Below are 15,780 nucleotides of genomic sequence, written 5' to 3' on the forward strand. Positions count from 1 at the left end.
AGCAAGGACTATCTCTGCTTTGACGTGCACCGCCCTGCACGCCCCCACCACAACAAGACACTACTGCACTTGCTTTGACGTGCACCGCCCTGCACGCCCCCATCACAACAAGACGTTACTGCATCAAGTGCATAAATTCACCGTGAGGTAGTGGCAGCGGCAGCAGACAGCTGCTTCACTCCACAATGGAGCTACAGTGAACTATTGACAACTATGTTAAAAACATCCCTCCTATCGCCAATTTTCAGATCAAATGTACAATTTTCAAAACAAACAAAAGACACTTTTCTTGAACTGAGCTTAGTAAACTATTTTGTGGGGTTCAAGACATACTTTATTTCAATTCATATTCAATACAAACCAACAACATATTTTCAAGAATATCACTATTAATGGAAACCATAAGAAAGAATGAGTAGCGAAGTGGTGCATGCAAGCTCCTACTTGTCACAAAAAGCTACTTTCTTTCAACCTAACTGAAAATATGAAAATTATTTGCATAGTGCTGCACTACTTTTTGTACAGCTTGGCATTATATGGATGCAAATAAATATAGTAGAGGAACTGGAGAAAGAAAGACTGAAGAATCATCACGCTCGTTTTGTCCGCTTTCCAACTTTAAGTGCAAGCTCGGTGTCGATTTTCAAAGAAATATCCAGTGCCTTAACTGAATGCGTCAGCGCTCCACTGCAAACCAAAATGTCACCAATAATGATTCTAAGAAACCCACTCTTTCTCAGATAGGTCAACCAGAGAAGCAAGCAAACAAATTCCATGGAATTAGGAATTTAATGCACAGAGACAGTATAGAGAATGAGCATCAAAGTATTCTGTACCTAGAAATGTAGGTCACCCCAGAAGATCCGATCTTGTTTACGGTGTCAAGAGTGACATTGCCAGATGCCTGCCATTAGAAGAACCACAAGTCAAATGAAATAGATGCAGAGCAGTCAAACTTGAGAGACATATTTAGGATTGATAAATGCTTTAAAATAGTGTGGATAATAACTGGTGTTATGCATTTGCATAGACAAGAAAGAAAAATAAAAAGATAAAAACCAATAAAATTATACCTCAGTCTCAAATCTCCCATTAATTAATTCAACAGCTTCTTTAAGCATGGATATATCAACATCTCCATTAGACAAGGGGATAACCATATTGTCCAACATTATCCGCGTCAATGAAGTCTTTGTTGTGGATGCAAAATGAAGTAATTCTTTAACTTCCTCCAGAGTCCTGGTTTCAACCTGTCAGGCAAAGGGGATCAGTTTGATCACAAATGTCATACAAACCATTTTATTAAGCGCATATGAAGTTACTAATATGAGAACAAAGTGCTAGGTATACTTGTTCATGCAATGACAGGTACTGAGAAATGCATGAGTAGTTGGCTGGGTGTCTCCTTGATCCAATGAGATACTCAATTTTCACAAACAAATAAATCATTACTATAGCATTTCATCATTCTGGCACTCCATAACCCACACGCAAAACACAATCAAGATTTGGAAGAAAGCACTGACCTTATACTAAACTAGTTTGGCCACCTCCTCAAGCCTATGAACTACTTGAAAGTACTAAGGCCAACAACTAGGTGTAGTGTCACCCAGTCATAAGGAGGAGAAGTTCTTTTCACATATCATTGGTAGAAATCACCACCCGCATAGACAGTAACAACTCTTTTATACAAAATACATTAAACAATATTGAACAGTTGAATGTAATTCCATGTATATTAATCACACTAAGGTGCCTATATATATACCATTGGAGTCCCAATTATACTAGGATAAAAACACAAATACCTGAAAAAATCCTTTTCTAATTAGTCTATCTATATTAATGCTTATTTCTGTAGTTAGCAATTCCTTCTAATTATGCATATGTATTGATCATGCCCACTTGTTACAATTATAGCTCATGGAATTCAAACCATTAGTGAGTATATCTCCAAGTTAATCTTCAAACATGATATATTAGGTAGAAACAAACCCTTCTTAAAGTTTGTCATGAATGGAATGACAATCGATATCAATATCTTTTGTTTGTTTATGGAATACAATATTAGATGCAATGTGTAGAGCAAACTGAATATCACATTTTTGCTAGAAGGTCAAGTATGAGACCAACTTTTTCATCAATTATTGCACCAATACTATCTCACATATCGAATTTGCCATAACTCTAATCTTTGCTTCAGCAACAAATCTAGAGGCTACATTTTGTTTCTTACATTGAAAAGACACAAGATTGGCACCAACAATAAAAACACAGGGGAGTGTTTTGATAAGTTTTGGATTTGGTTTGGAGTTTTGGGAATAGTAAAATTTGAATTCAAATAGTATTTGATGTGATGTTTTGAATGAAAAATTAATTTTGGGTATAATATATTAAATGAAAAGTAGGTATTTGATTATATGATTTTGGGGGGAAAAAGTTTGGGTATAGTACCAAACCAAATCCAAACACACCCACAATGTCCAAAAAATACATTTGATCATCTATACACTGAACATAATATGATCAATGAAGGATGAGATAATATGTATGTCAGGATAGGATATTGTATTTTCGTAAGAGACAATCTTGTGTCTTAGCAAAATAAGAAATAAAATTACCTCCTACAAAGCACGGGTTTGTCATCCAACCAAAAGTTTTCGACACACTTCCTGATTAACATTATTAAAAATACAATTTATACATATATTTACAAAAAGTATATAATATATAAACTCTATCCACTAAAAAAACCAACAATTCAATACAAATCTTAGTTTTTATAATACCAACACGCTTTCCGATACCTAACCTAAAAAAAACAACTCAACTCAAAACACAAAACAAGCACACCCTATGGTTGTGTTTGAGACAAGGTTTGAGAAGTTTATCGTTACAGTATACATCAAGTTCAAAGATAAATTTTGGGATATATTCCATTAGGCATTGAATGAAGCACACATCAACCATATTTGTAACATAACAAGACATTATCAATACATATCTTCTAACTTGAGAGGGGTATTGAATTATTGATTATATAAATAGGCATCATTGTAGATAGAAGAACTAAAGCAGGATTTTCAATTTGCTTCCTAGTATAAATAGACCTGTAATTGTAAATTATATGTATCCGAATCCTGGTGAATAAAACAGTGAATTACATTCCACAAAACATTTTGAATTGAAAAAATGTGTCAAAATGAATGTTCTAATATAAAAACCCATTATGTTTTGGTGAAGAACACTTTAAATACCTACGAGAATTTTCAAGTGGTACCTCAACGCCCATTCGAAGATTATTTTGTTCAAAGTACTGCTCCACTGATTTCAACGCATTTGTGACACCTCCAGCTATAGATATATGGTTATCTTTTATCATTACCATATCAAATAAACCCATTCTGTGATTCTGCCCACCACCTATTAAGACCTATAAAATAATTAGGCAAAAATATAAGCATAAACAAAAATGATAGAACAATGATAATATATTGAAGCAAGAGTGACGTGATCTACACCGCCCATTTGTCCACCAATCGTAAACCTGGAGCAGTTTTCCTGGTCTCTAAAATTTTTGCAGGATGTGCAGCATCTGCCATGGCCTGAAAGAAATTTGAATATCATAAATTTCAAACACACGAAATAAACACCGTATGACAAAAGGTTAGCTTAGATTCTGCATTAGAATAATACAGAATAGACTGGAAACCAGAGTCCAGACACAAAGAAGAAACTAGCACCAATATAAAATCACCTTAGTTAGAGTTGCTATTCCACTCATTCTCTGCATAAAGTTAAGAACCACCCTCTCAGCCACAACTATACTGTGGGCTCTTCCTGCATCATTTCATTAAGCGGCTCTACAACATTGTCAAACAGGTGTTTGCACAACAGTATGATCTGGCAAGAGTTGCATCTCACTTACCATGTACTTTGCCAAACTGCTGGCCTTTTTGAACACTATCACCATCTTTTATCGACCAATCGATCTGCGAATGTAAAAACTACCATAAATTTCCCTTGATTTCTTCATTAACTGTAAGATAAACGATTACAAGAGTAGATTTGACTATAAACCACAAAGATTCAAGTGCCCAATTACCTTTAGTGATGAATCAACCTCATTAAATATCATTTCAGCTAGTGCAATACCAGCTACAATCCCATCCTCTTTTGCCAAAAAATGGGCTTCCACTTCCATTTCATCGGGAATGGTTGCTTTACAAGTCACATCCCCTATGTTTCAGACAAATACTTTGTGATTCATCATAAATGAAACTTGGATAGATCACTCTTTTACACTAAGTGCTATGTATATTTTAAAATTCTAACCTTACCAATACAAAAGGCAAAATAAAAAGTTACAGAAAACACACGAATGCCCATTCGTTAGATATATAGGCCACAAAATCGGAAGCAAAACCTGAAATTCAAATCATAACTGACCTCCCACAATTTTCAATTTCAACCTAAAACTCAAATAAAATTGATGTTCCGTAATCTTCAATTTCATCTTCATAAAGAAGCTATGTTCAAATTTATAGCAATTGAGCATTGACAATAAAGTCAACAACACATATACACTATTTCAATGAAGGATTTTAAAGACAAAAGGCTACGACATTGCTCTGCGGATTTTATTAGTGATCAACAAATAAACCTGGATCACCAGCATAAACTTTACAAAAGAATCATAAAACTAGTAGGCAATAAACTTTACCTCGATCACCAGCATCCTCAGATAGTGCAAGCTGTATAACTCCCTTAAGGTCATAAGTTGGGTGTGAGGGAGGGTTCAGCACCAGGGACCCAACCTGATTTTCCCCACATTTCATGGCCGATGATAACATTTTCACAATCAACCTACAGAGTCAAAGTCTCTATCCATCAATCGCCACATAAAGGCTAAACATAAATGATGCGGATTGGGGAGCAAATTGAATAGGGAATTTAAAACCTTGTGGTGGTGGAGGATTTGAAAGCTGGAAAAGGGGAGAAAGAGAGTGTGTGTGCCAAAGGTAGCATGATACGCCAACTCCGTCAGTAACCTATTTCAAAGCGAGTTAAAAATGGAACAGCAAAATCAAGAAACGACATCAAGAACAACATCAATGATAACTACAACAGATAAGAATCGGTAATTTGTCCAAAATCAAATTGGAATGAAAAACAGCAAATACGAATTTGCTGCAAATGCTTGAGGCTCTGTTTTGGGGTTTGGGACTGTTCAGCGCTGCTTGTACAGTGCATGGCGAGAGATCCATTATTTTATCAACAAATTCACGAGCCCTAGCCTACTCCCTAGGCCTGCAAATCAACTTACTAGAAAATACGAGGATGAGGAAGGCAAAACCAGCGGAGAAGAAGGCCACCACATCGCGACGATAGGATTTTAATTCGGAATGAAGTTTTGGGAAGCCAAAAGATAAAGAAGACGAAGGCGAAGGAGGAGGAGACAGCGGAGCCAGAGTAAAGGAAGGCGAGGGCATAGAAGGCGGAGACGACATGGGAGAAAGACGAAGGAGAAGAAAGCAGAGAGCTGACCTGGAAGACGACGACGAGGGGAAGGCGCCTGGAAGACGATGGAGCCGGCGGCTTTTAGGTTTTATTTGCTTTTCATTACTTAATTTATAATTTTAATTGTAACTAAACAGCCACAATTTATATTACTTCCTCCGTAAGAAGGTTGTCATTAATTTTTTGTAGTTGATTTTTTAATATTAATTTTAATATTAATACATAGTACAAATTAAGAAAAGAAAATAAAAGTATATTTATTAGTCTTTTATAATACATATACAATAATATTTGTAAGGTAAATTAATATTTTTAATGTTAAGTACAATTACAAAAACATTCAAAATTATTAAATTAAAATATATTTAACAAATATAAATTAATTTAATTAACTATATAATATATAATATTTAAACATTATATTCCTTTTGTCCCAGATACTGTGTCTTGCTATACTGTAGACACGGTATTTCAGAATGAGTGTAATTAGTAGATAATTAAGAATGTATTAGTGAAAATAATTATCCTATAATATAAATAATTATAAATTAAGATTAAGATAACTAATTAGTTTAATTAAAATTAAAAAAAATAAAATAAAAAAATTTAAAATGAGATTAAAGTGTGTAATCATTTTAAAAAAAGAAAAATGACATGGTATGTGGAACGGACAGAAACGACAACGTGGAGATGGTATCGGGAACGGAGAGAGTATTAATTAATCATATCTTAGATGAGTAGGATTAGATGAGAGGGAGGGAGTATAATAAATTAAAGTTCGATATTGATTAAAATTTGTTATACTAATATGCTAACTAAAAATAATTAATCATAATTAGATTGGTAGGATTAATTTATCCAAATAATATTTAAACATCATATAAATTAATCACATATTAATTGATGAATTCGTTTTTTAAGTTAGGTATGAAAAATTGTGTCGTTAATAAAAAAAAAAAAAAAAAATTTGGTTGAAAAGTTGATTTTTTTGAACGAATAAAGTGTATATATTATATACTGTGTTAATATATATAGGGTGTGTTCGTTTGTAGAATTTCAACCAAATTCTACTATTCATCCAATTTTTTCCCCCCAAAAACATCAAATCAAATACCTATTTTTTATTTTTTATATTATACTAAAAATTAATTTTACATTCAAAACATCACATCAACGCCTATTTATATCACATCATACAACTATTCAAATTCAAAATTTTTACTATTCAAATCCCAACTCAAAATCCAAACCCCCAAACAAACACACCCGTATATGATATGTGCACTTCGTATTTTTGAATAATGTATTTTCATGTTAGATATGAAAATTTTTATAAATAATACAAAAATAATATATTTTTTTTATTGAATTATTAACTTTCTGTGAGTAAATAAAATATATAATATATATTGTGTTAATATATATTTTATTTTTTGTAATACTTATGAAAAATCATGCTACCAATTAGATGAACAACTCGTTACACTTTTTAAAAAATAATATATAGGGAATTATGTAGCTTAAAAACACCATATGAGCAAACTATTTGTTTAATATACAATATATATTGTTAATAATTTTTTAAAATATAAATTACTTTAAAATAAATACAGTATATATAAGTATATAATTTTATTAATAAGAATTGTTATACACAAAAAATAATAATAATAAGAAAAATAAGGATAGCATGATCTTAAAGGAAATTAGACACGAAGTCGGGTGGAAAAGAAGAAAAATTGGTCCTCGGTCGGTTGGTCTGCAGTCGGATAAGCAGGTCGGTTGGTCCTCGGTCGGATAGGCAGGTCGGTTGATCCTCGGTCGGATAGGCAGGTCGGAAGGTTTGCGGTCGAATAGGCAGGTTGGTTGGTTAGCGGGTCGGATGGTCCATAGGTCGGAAAGTCTGCAGGTCGGATGGTCTACAGGTCGGAAGGTCTGCGGTCGGATAGGCAGGTCGGTTGGTTAGCGGGTCGGATGGTCCATAGGTCGGAAAGTCTGCAGGTCGGATGGTCTACAGGTCGGGAGGTTTGCGACTGGACCAACAAGTCGGAAGATCTGCGGTCGGACCAACAAGTCGCTTGGTTTGGGCGACCATTGAATCGTCTGGAGAGATCAAATGTTGGTCGCTTGATGGGGCGACCAATAAAGTCGTTTGGTCTAGCGACCAGTTAGTCTCTGGAATGGTCGGTCGGGCCAGTTGAGTTCTGGAATTGGTAGAAGTATTTGGCGAGACGGTGTAAGACACGTGTCGACAGAGGGAGACCTTGTGGACAGTTGCCGTAACCGCCCAGACGACGTTTCAAAATGTTTCATTGTGGGCGGTTGACGGCAGTTGCTAGCGACGGTTCTGAAACGTTTTTTTGAAAGAATATTTAAGGATGCGGAGTTTTTATCTTCAATCATCTTCAATCGACATCAAATTCAAGATAATTGCTTTTGGGGATCACCACTTTATTTTCCAGTCTGTAGTTTTATTTTCCAGTTTATTTTATGTACCGTACAATTTTTAGAGATTCCTAATCTCAGACGCTAAATATATCAAATTCGAAGATAATTTCCTATTTTCGAATTTTACTTTTTATTGTTGAAGAAATACATCAACAATTTGGCAACCACAGTGGGAGAAAGGCAAGATTGCTGATCCTACATCAACAGAGAATTTCATACGACTAAGGTCCGACCGAATTATCAGAAAGATCGATATGGCAGACTCGCAACCTTAATCATCATCAGCACCGGTGGGAGAAAATATTTCACCGCCTATCATGCCAAATCCAGGGGATATTCCCCAACCTCCTACCGATTGGTTGTCTTATGTTCAACAATTGAACAATCAGCAAACTTTGGTCATGCAGAACATGTTGCATGAACAGCAAAATCTAATGCAGAACATGTTGGATCAAGCGTTCTCCAGATTCACCCTACATTCAAACATGCCTCCAGCCTTGTCACCTTCTCGCTTTCAGACAACTTTTCCAGGATCAACGTTTGCAGGGCCAACATACGTTGACAGTACATTTCCAAACGTCACAACTTTCAACCGAACAGATATAGGGAAGACTCCTCTAACTTTCCCAGATAATGTTCATTTGGGACCGATGGTTGATAATACTCAACCGAGTGAGAGGTTGGGGGGACAGACTCATAATCCCATCCCACCCGAGCCAACTGTCCCCAGAGAAGAAAGATTGAGAGATCAGATTCATAATCCCATCCCAGACGAGCCAACCTTCTCTAGGAAAGATTTTGTTCCACCCAGGGTAGATCCGGAGGATATCGCTCAAGTTTTGCGGGTGCATTTCGGAATGAACCCGCAAACGGTGAACCGACCGGCGTATCAAAGGCCATTTCCAGAGAGAATCATCAATGAGTATCCTCTCCCGAAGAATTATCGACCATCAGACTTTCATGTTTTCTTAGGAGAAGACGGATCCTCCACCATAAAGCATGTGGGTCGTTTCACAGCACATTTAGGAGAGGTTAATAACCCTTTTTATAAAGTGCAACTATTTGGTTTGTCTCTTACCAGAACAGCTTTTTCATGGTTTGTAAATCTGCCACCTGGGCAAATACAAACCTGGGAAGGTTTAGAGATGGCGGTCCATGCTAGATTCTTCAACCCTTTACCAGCCGTCTCTCTTTCCGATTTGTTGGAACTGAAACAATTTCCAGAAGAGACAACCTCACAGTTCATCGAAAGGACACGTCTAATGAAGGGGCGTTGCCCGACAGTCATTGAGGAGAGTGAAATGACTAACCTGGTGGTCAGGAATATGCATACACGACTGCGGGAGGCTTTAACGGCCCACGACGTTCGAGATTTGGCCAGTTTAGCGTCAAAGGCAGGGAGGTTAGAATCATTTTTTAGGGAAAACGATCACGACTTCTGTCAGGGAGGAGGTGTTGAAGAAATGGTAGTGCAAGATCGACCAATGTACAAGCCAGCACCAGTCCGCGATAAATGGAGGTCGGGTCCAACGTAGCCTCGAAAGTTGAAGGTCGGATATGAGGCTGACGTGGCCTCGGATGACGGCCTGCTAACTCCTAAACATTATAAGAAATGGCGCTTAGAAGTCTTGAGGAGGAGGCAAGTTGTTATACACAAAAATAATAATAATAATAAAAATAAGGATAGCAGGATCTTAAAGGAAGTTAGACACGAAGTCGGGTGGAAAAGAAGAAAAATTGGTCCTCGGTCGGTTGGTCCGGTCGATTGGTCCGCAGTCGGATAAGCAGGTCGGTTGGTCCTCGGTCGGATAGGCAGGTCGGTTGGTCCTCGGTCGGATAGGCAGGTTGGAAGGTCTGCGGTCGGATAGGCAGGTCGGTTGATTAGCGGGTCGGATGGTCCATAAGTCGGAAAGTCTGCAGGTTGGATGGACTACAGGTCGGAAGGTCTACGGTCGGATAGGCAGGTCGGTTGGTTAGCGGGTCGGATGGTCTATAGGTCGGAAAGTCTGCAGGTCGGGAGGTTTGCGGTTGGACCAACAAGTCGGAAGATCTGCGGTTGGACCAACAAGTCGCTTGGTTGAGGCGACCATTGAATCGTCTGGAGAGATCAAATGTTGGTCGCTTGATAGGGCGACCAATAAAGTCGTTTGGTCTAGCGACCAGTTAGTCTTTGGAATGGTCGGTCGGGCCAGTTGAGTTCTAGAATTGGTATAAGCGTTTAGTGAGACGGTGTAAGACACGTGTCGACAGAGGGAGACCTTGTGGACGGTTGCCGTAACCGCCCAGACGACGTTTCAAAACGTTTCATTGTGAGCGGTTGACGGCGGTTGCTAGCGACGGTTCTGAAACGTTTTTTTGAAGGAATATTTAAGGATGCAGAGTTTTTATCTTCAATCATCTTCAATCGACATCAAATTCAAGAGAATTGCTTTTGGGGATCACCACTTTATTTTCCAGTCTGTAGTTTTATTTTCCAGTTTATTTTCTGTACCGTACAGTGTTTAGAGATTCCTAATCTCAGACGCTAAATATATCAAATTCGAAGATAATTTTCTATTTTCGAATTTACTTTTTATTGTTGAAAAAATACATCAATAAAAATATTAATAAACAATAATAAATTCTATTCAAACGAATGAGACTTAGGGAATGTATTCAATATAGATTTTATAGGTTTTTGTTGGACTTTCAAAATATGAGTGTATTCAATTAAGACTTTTAAAAATCAAGTCTTTTAAAATATTGTTTGATATAAATTTATATAATTAATATATATTTACAAAAAAATTATTTTAAAATTCCAAAATTCATATAAATCATAAAGAATTCAATTAAATCTGTAGAAATCCATCTAAATCAATTGCTAAAATCCATCAAACTCAACAAGACTACGTGGATTTTCTAAATCCACATAAATTCATATACTTTTTAAAATTCAAAAAAATTTATTAAAATCCCAATTGAATACACCTCCCTATTTCGTTCTCTCCTTCAATTAGTTATCTTTCCATTTACTTATGGAGATTTTAGTATATTAATATTTGATTAAGGTAGAGTACAAGTGAGACATGTAAAAATAATTTTGTTCTTTTTTTTTTTATATATAAATAATACTGTGAAAATAAAGTGAGAATATTTTTGTGTTTATGTGAAATGTAACTAAAAATAAGAAGATTTGAATGAATAGATTAAAATAAAAAAATAATTTTTTTTTTGAATGGACAAAAGAAATATGTATTTTTTTTACACTAATAATAAAAAATTACCATAGTGACTTATCAACACATCTTCTAGACATAAGCAATATAATTGTACGAAAAAGACTACTGTATCATGTATATTTTCTCATAATTTCTTTTATAATTAGAAATGTTAATTTCATAAACTCATTACATTCTTCATTATATTTTATATTTCCTTCGTCATATAACAAAATATCAATTTTTCTATTTTAGTATGTCCATAACAAAATATTTATTTTTTTTAGTAACTGTACTATCTACCTAACATTGTAAATACTCTTACAACTTACAATATATTACATAAATGTCATTACCTTTATATAACACATACTAATAAGGTTATTTTAGTCATTTTTATTTTATTTCTACTATATTCCAATATAATACTAATATTTCTAAACCTACGTGCAAAAAGCAAATGGATATCTAATTATGGGACTGAGGAGTATTATACTATATATATGACATCTATTTTAATACTCCATCCGTCCCAATATAATAGTCTTGTTTACCATTTTTGTCCGTCCCAAAATAATAGTTTTATTTTCATAAATAACCATATCACCATAAAACTACCCCTACTTTTTCATTTTTATTACGCAATTGCCTCTATTTTTTACACTAATACACTCACAAGGGTAAACAAATATTTTATCCATACTTTTTACCCACTACCAATATAATATCAATATTTCTTAAATCTCGTGTTCAATCCAATTAAGACTATATTTATGGGACGGAGGGAGTATATACTCTCTCCGTCCGATAAAAAAATATCAATTTTTCCATTTTAGTCCATCCCATAACAAAGTATCCATTTCATTTTTTAGTAACTGTACTATCTACCTAACATTACAAATACCCTTACAACTTACAATATATTACACAAATGTCATTACTTTTATATGACTCATACTAATAAGGTTATTTTAGTCATTTCTATTTTATTTCTACTATATCTCAATATAATACTAATATTTCTACAACTACGTGTAAAAAGCAAATGGATATTTAGTTCCGGGACGGAGGGAGTATTATACTTTAATATCATTTTTTTTTAATTTTTCATATATGAAACATATTTTATTTACATCAAATTATTTTCTTTAATCATCATATTACTATTCTTGAACCTCAAAACTCAAACACATAATTAAACAAAATACAGTCTCAATTCAAATACAATCCAAAAATAAAAAGCTCGATCAAATCCTATCAATCGTTGGATTTGAAAGAATCCGATTTGTTGTGGAGAAGAGCTAAAATTTATTCAGTAGGCCAACTTATGAACTTATTAATAATTTTAAATTTATAATTTTTTTTTTTTTTTTTTTTTTATCAAGCCTGAAAAATATTTATAAATTTTAATAAGTAATATATAAAAAAAAAACACTTTTTAAAGAAAGTGTATTTATTTAGTTATAGTTGTTTTTTGTGTGAGGGATGAAAAAATGTATAAAAAAAATATATAAATAATGTTTTGTATTAAATTGTTAACTATTTTAAATTTTTTTTTTTTGTTATTTATATGTTTATTAGATTAATTGAGAATAAAATTTAGTATTATTTGTAGCGCAAACAAACTTTAAATTATAGAGTTGAAATAATACATAAAGAGGGTGCTATGCTCATTTTGATTTTGTCTTTCAATTTCTTTAGTGTATAAAATTATATATGTTTCCTTATAAAAATATATCAAATTTTTTATATAAAGTACTATAAATAATTATTTTATTTTAAATTCACAACACAAACCCATAACTTCATTCACACAAATGTATAAGAATAATAATAACATAAAGTTCTATTTTCAATTTAGAAATTGTAGAATCTGTTGAAAGAAGCATCCAAATTGATTCCAATCTTTTCCTTATGGGCTTGACCCATATATATATATATATATATATATATATATACATTAGTAATATAATTTAATATACAACACAGAACACTTCTTCTGCCCTAGTTCTCATTGCCATCGCTACACACCCTCGTACATACACCTTTTCATACACACACAACGCACGAGATCATCAACGCCTATCACTCTACCATACACTATCGCTCACTTGTGCACTAATTTCACGCGATTACTTGGATCGCACTCCGTATCGATTTTCCTTCATTTCGCTCTATTATTTGATCTTAAAACTTGTTATTGTTAGATTTCTGCGTTTCTATTCTCTTCCGCAGGTACTTTGTTTGATTTGGTGTGATTTCATGGTTGCACAGTGGATTCCTGGTGTACAAGCTTTAAGGAAAGCACCTGATGCGATTTATGTCAATGAATCGCCATATACTTGGTTCGGTTGTATTTTTCTTATACTGTGATTGTTAAGAGTTGTGTTTGGTTGACAACCTTTATGAGTGTTCATTTGAGAACACAGTGCTTTCCTTTTGTGGTTGATTCATATGTTGTGTTAGATCATTTGAGATCATGGCGTAACTCTCACTACAAAAAAATAATATATTTGTAACGGAATTCCGTCTCTAAAGTTCACGTAGCTAACGTAATTCCATTCCTATTCCGTCCCTAAAATTCACGTAGCTAACGTAATTCTGTTCCTAATTCCGCCTCTAATGTCATTAGTAACGGAAAAAGTAGATTTAGAGACAAAAAAATTTTGTTACAAAAATAATTTTTTTCTTGTAGTGTCTATATAATGCTCCCTCTCTGTACACCAGGTTCTTTTAAATAAATGAAACTCGGAGTGTAGGTGTTCCTCACTCCTCCTAATAGATTGCGTTAAATTTGCCTTGATTAGTTAACAAAATCAAACAAAAAAACAATTGAAGAATAACAATATCACAAAATAGATAAGAATACAAGGTAAATGTGAAAATTTCAAAATTAGGTAAAAAAAAAAAAAAAACTCGGATAATGAAGAATCGAGTAGATGAATTGGATTATTAATAATCCAAAAATAGAATTTTTTTTTTTTTTTTAATGTACCTAAAAAAAATAGTGTCTCACAAAAATATGTTCGATCTTTTCATTATACCGATTATCTAGTTAAATCTATTACACATTGGCTATTATAAAATACTGTAAGAATATTTTGAACAAGATCAAGCTTTACAATAAGACCCATAGACAAATCGCCTTTTTAACACCTTTTATGGTTGCTATATACTTTGTTTCTATGTTTAATAAAATAGTAATTGATTAAAAAGAATAATTCAATGTAATAAAACAACCACACAAACTAATAATATAACCCAAAAAAAGATGCCTATATTCAATGTCTCAAGAACAATCCAAATTGATGTAACCTAAATGTGACATACTTTTCAAGTATCATAAACAATTCATATGTTACCATAAAATCTTTTGCATATCTAGAAAGATGTTTGATTCTTCTTGTTAGTCGACTTTGATAAGAAAATTAAGAAAATTATGAATATTAACAGCAAGTATAAACATCATAGGTAACTCTATACTCTCTCTCTAATTTTATGTTATTCATCTTTATGCTAACTAATAAAAAAAAGATATCATGAAGACAACTTAAAGTTACTTTATGTGATTTACCCTATACATACTATAAACAATAATATTTAGATTAACCTTTAAATTAAGATGAATAACTTGGAAATATATATTACAATCCTCAAAGCTAATTTTTCATCGTTAAATGTCCATAAATATGTATAAAAAAAGAAATACATGAGATTATCTTACCAAATTTATTTTAGAATTAGGATTAAAGAAAAACAACAAGAATTGAACCTACGCATAGTGCATTCAAAGCTGAAATCGATTGTATAATGTGATGATCTATTTACTAAATATAGCAAGATATCGAGATAACTTCGGCCCATAAATCACGATGATGCCATAGTCGAGCATTTGAGAGTATATATCAAACTCTTCAATCAAATTCAATTGACCAATTATGCTATCTTCGATCAATTAAGGCTTCCTCAATATTATTTTATGCCTCGTATTGTCATGTACTGCCATAATTTATTGAATTCACTATTGTACACTATAATTTACAGTCAATTATATCTATCGTTATTTTCTTGCATGATAAATCATCCATAAGAGCCATCCGATTTTTTAAGGTAGTAGTGTTATAAATTTTTGCTTCGGAAAATAAATAGAAAACTATCAATCAACATAATTATATTCTTTCCAAGTAAATAATACAGTTTTGAGAGACCCCATAAATTCAAATAAATATAATTAAGAATATTATATATATGATGAGAGATAATAGAGAAACTAACTGTTTTCTATTTCTAAAAACCTCAATGTTCATAAAATTTTATTATAGTGATTAATTGATCACGAGAACTTACAACATTTCATCTCTTTTTCATGAATATGGCTCAGATACATGTGTAATAACTGAGTAGTTGCTACAGAACCTGTTGTAGTACAACCTTATAGGAGGCATTATCAGAAATTTAACAATTTGCAGCAGTTTCATAGTAAAAAGCCTTTAGTGTTGACTTTGTTATGAATTTTGACCACTAAAAAAAGTCGAGTAAAAAACGTATTTCTAGTGGAAATAGTCGTAACAATAAGTTGATGTTTAATGCCTTTAAAAGGTATGCGAAAAAA

At 33.3% G+C, this 15,780-nt stretch overlaps 1 protein-coding gene across 2 annotated transcripts; it reads right to left on the reverse strand.

Annotated features, from left to right (window-relative positions):
• Window positions 1-278: 278 nt before the first annotated feature.
• Window positions 279-5,628, reverse strand: LOC127261813 (quinolinate phosphoribosyltransferase [decarboxylating] 1a). 2 transcript variants are annotated; one of them, XM_051290219.1, is made up of 11 exons: window positions 5,327-5,529; window positions 4,961-5,051; window positions 4,724-4,866; window positions 4,106-4,239; window positions 3,929-3,992; window positions 3,758-3,840; window positions 3,522-3,605; window positions 3,281-3,433; window positions 1,074-1,250; window positions 837-904; window positions 279-687 (listed from the first exon to the last, which is right to left on the reverse strand). In XM_051290219.1, the coding sequence occupies exons 2-11, from the start codon at window positions 5,026-5,028 to the stop codon at window positions 591-593; spliced, it is 1,071 nt and encodes a 356-aa protein (XP_051146176.1). In that variant the 5' UTR covers window positions 5,029-5,051; window positions 5,327-5,529; the 3' UTR covers window positions 279-590. The 2 variants fall into 2 exon arrangements, with proteins under 2 accessions (XP_051146176.1, XP_051146175.1); XM_051290218.1 differs by lacking the exon at window positions 5,327-5,529 and adding an exon at window positions 5,548-5,628 and having other exon boundaries at window positions 280-687.
• Between the last annotated feature and the right edge of the window lie 10,152 nt (window positions 5,629-15,780).

Source organism: Andrographis paniculata, unplaced genomic scaffold (genome assembly GCF_009805555.1).
Source record: "Andrographis paniculata isolate CXL003 unplaced genomic scaffold, ASM980555v1 Contig64END, whole genome shotgun sequence".
Taxonomy (NCBI): domain Eukaryota; kingdom Viridiplantae; phylum Streptophyta; class Magnoliopsida; order Lamiales; family Acanthaceae; genus Andrographis; species Andrographis paniculata.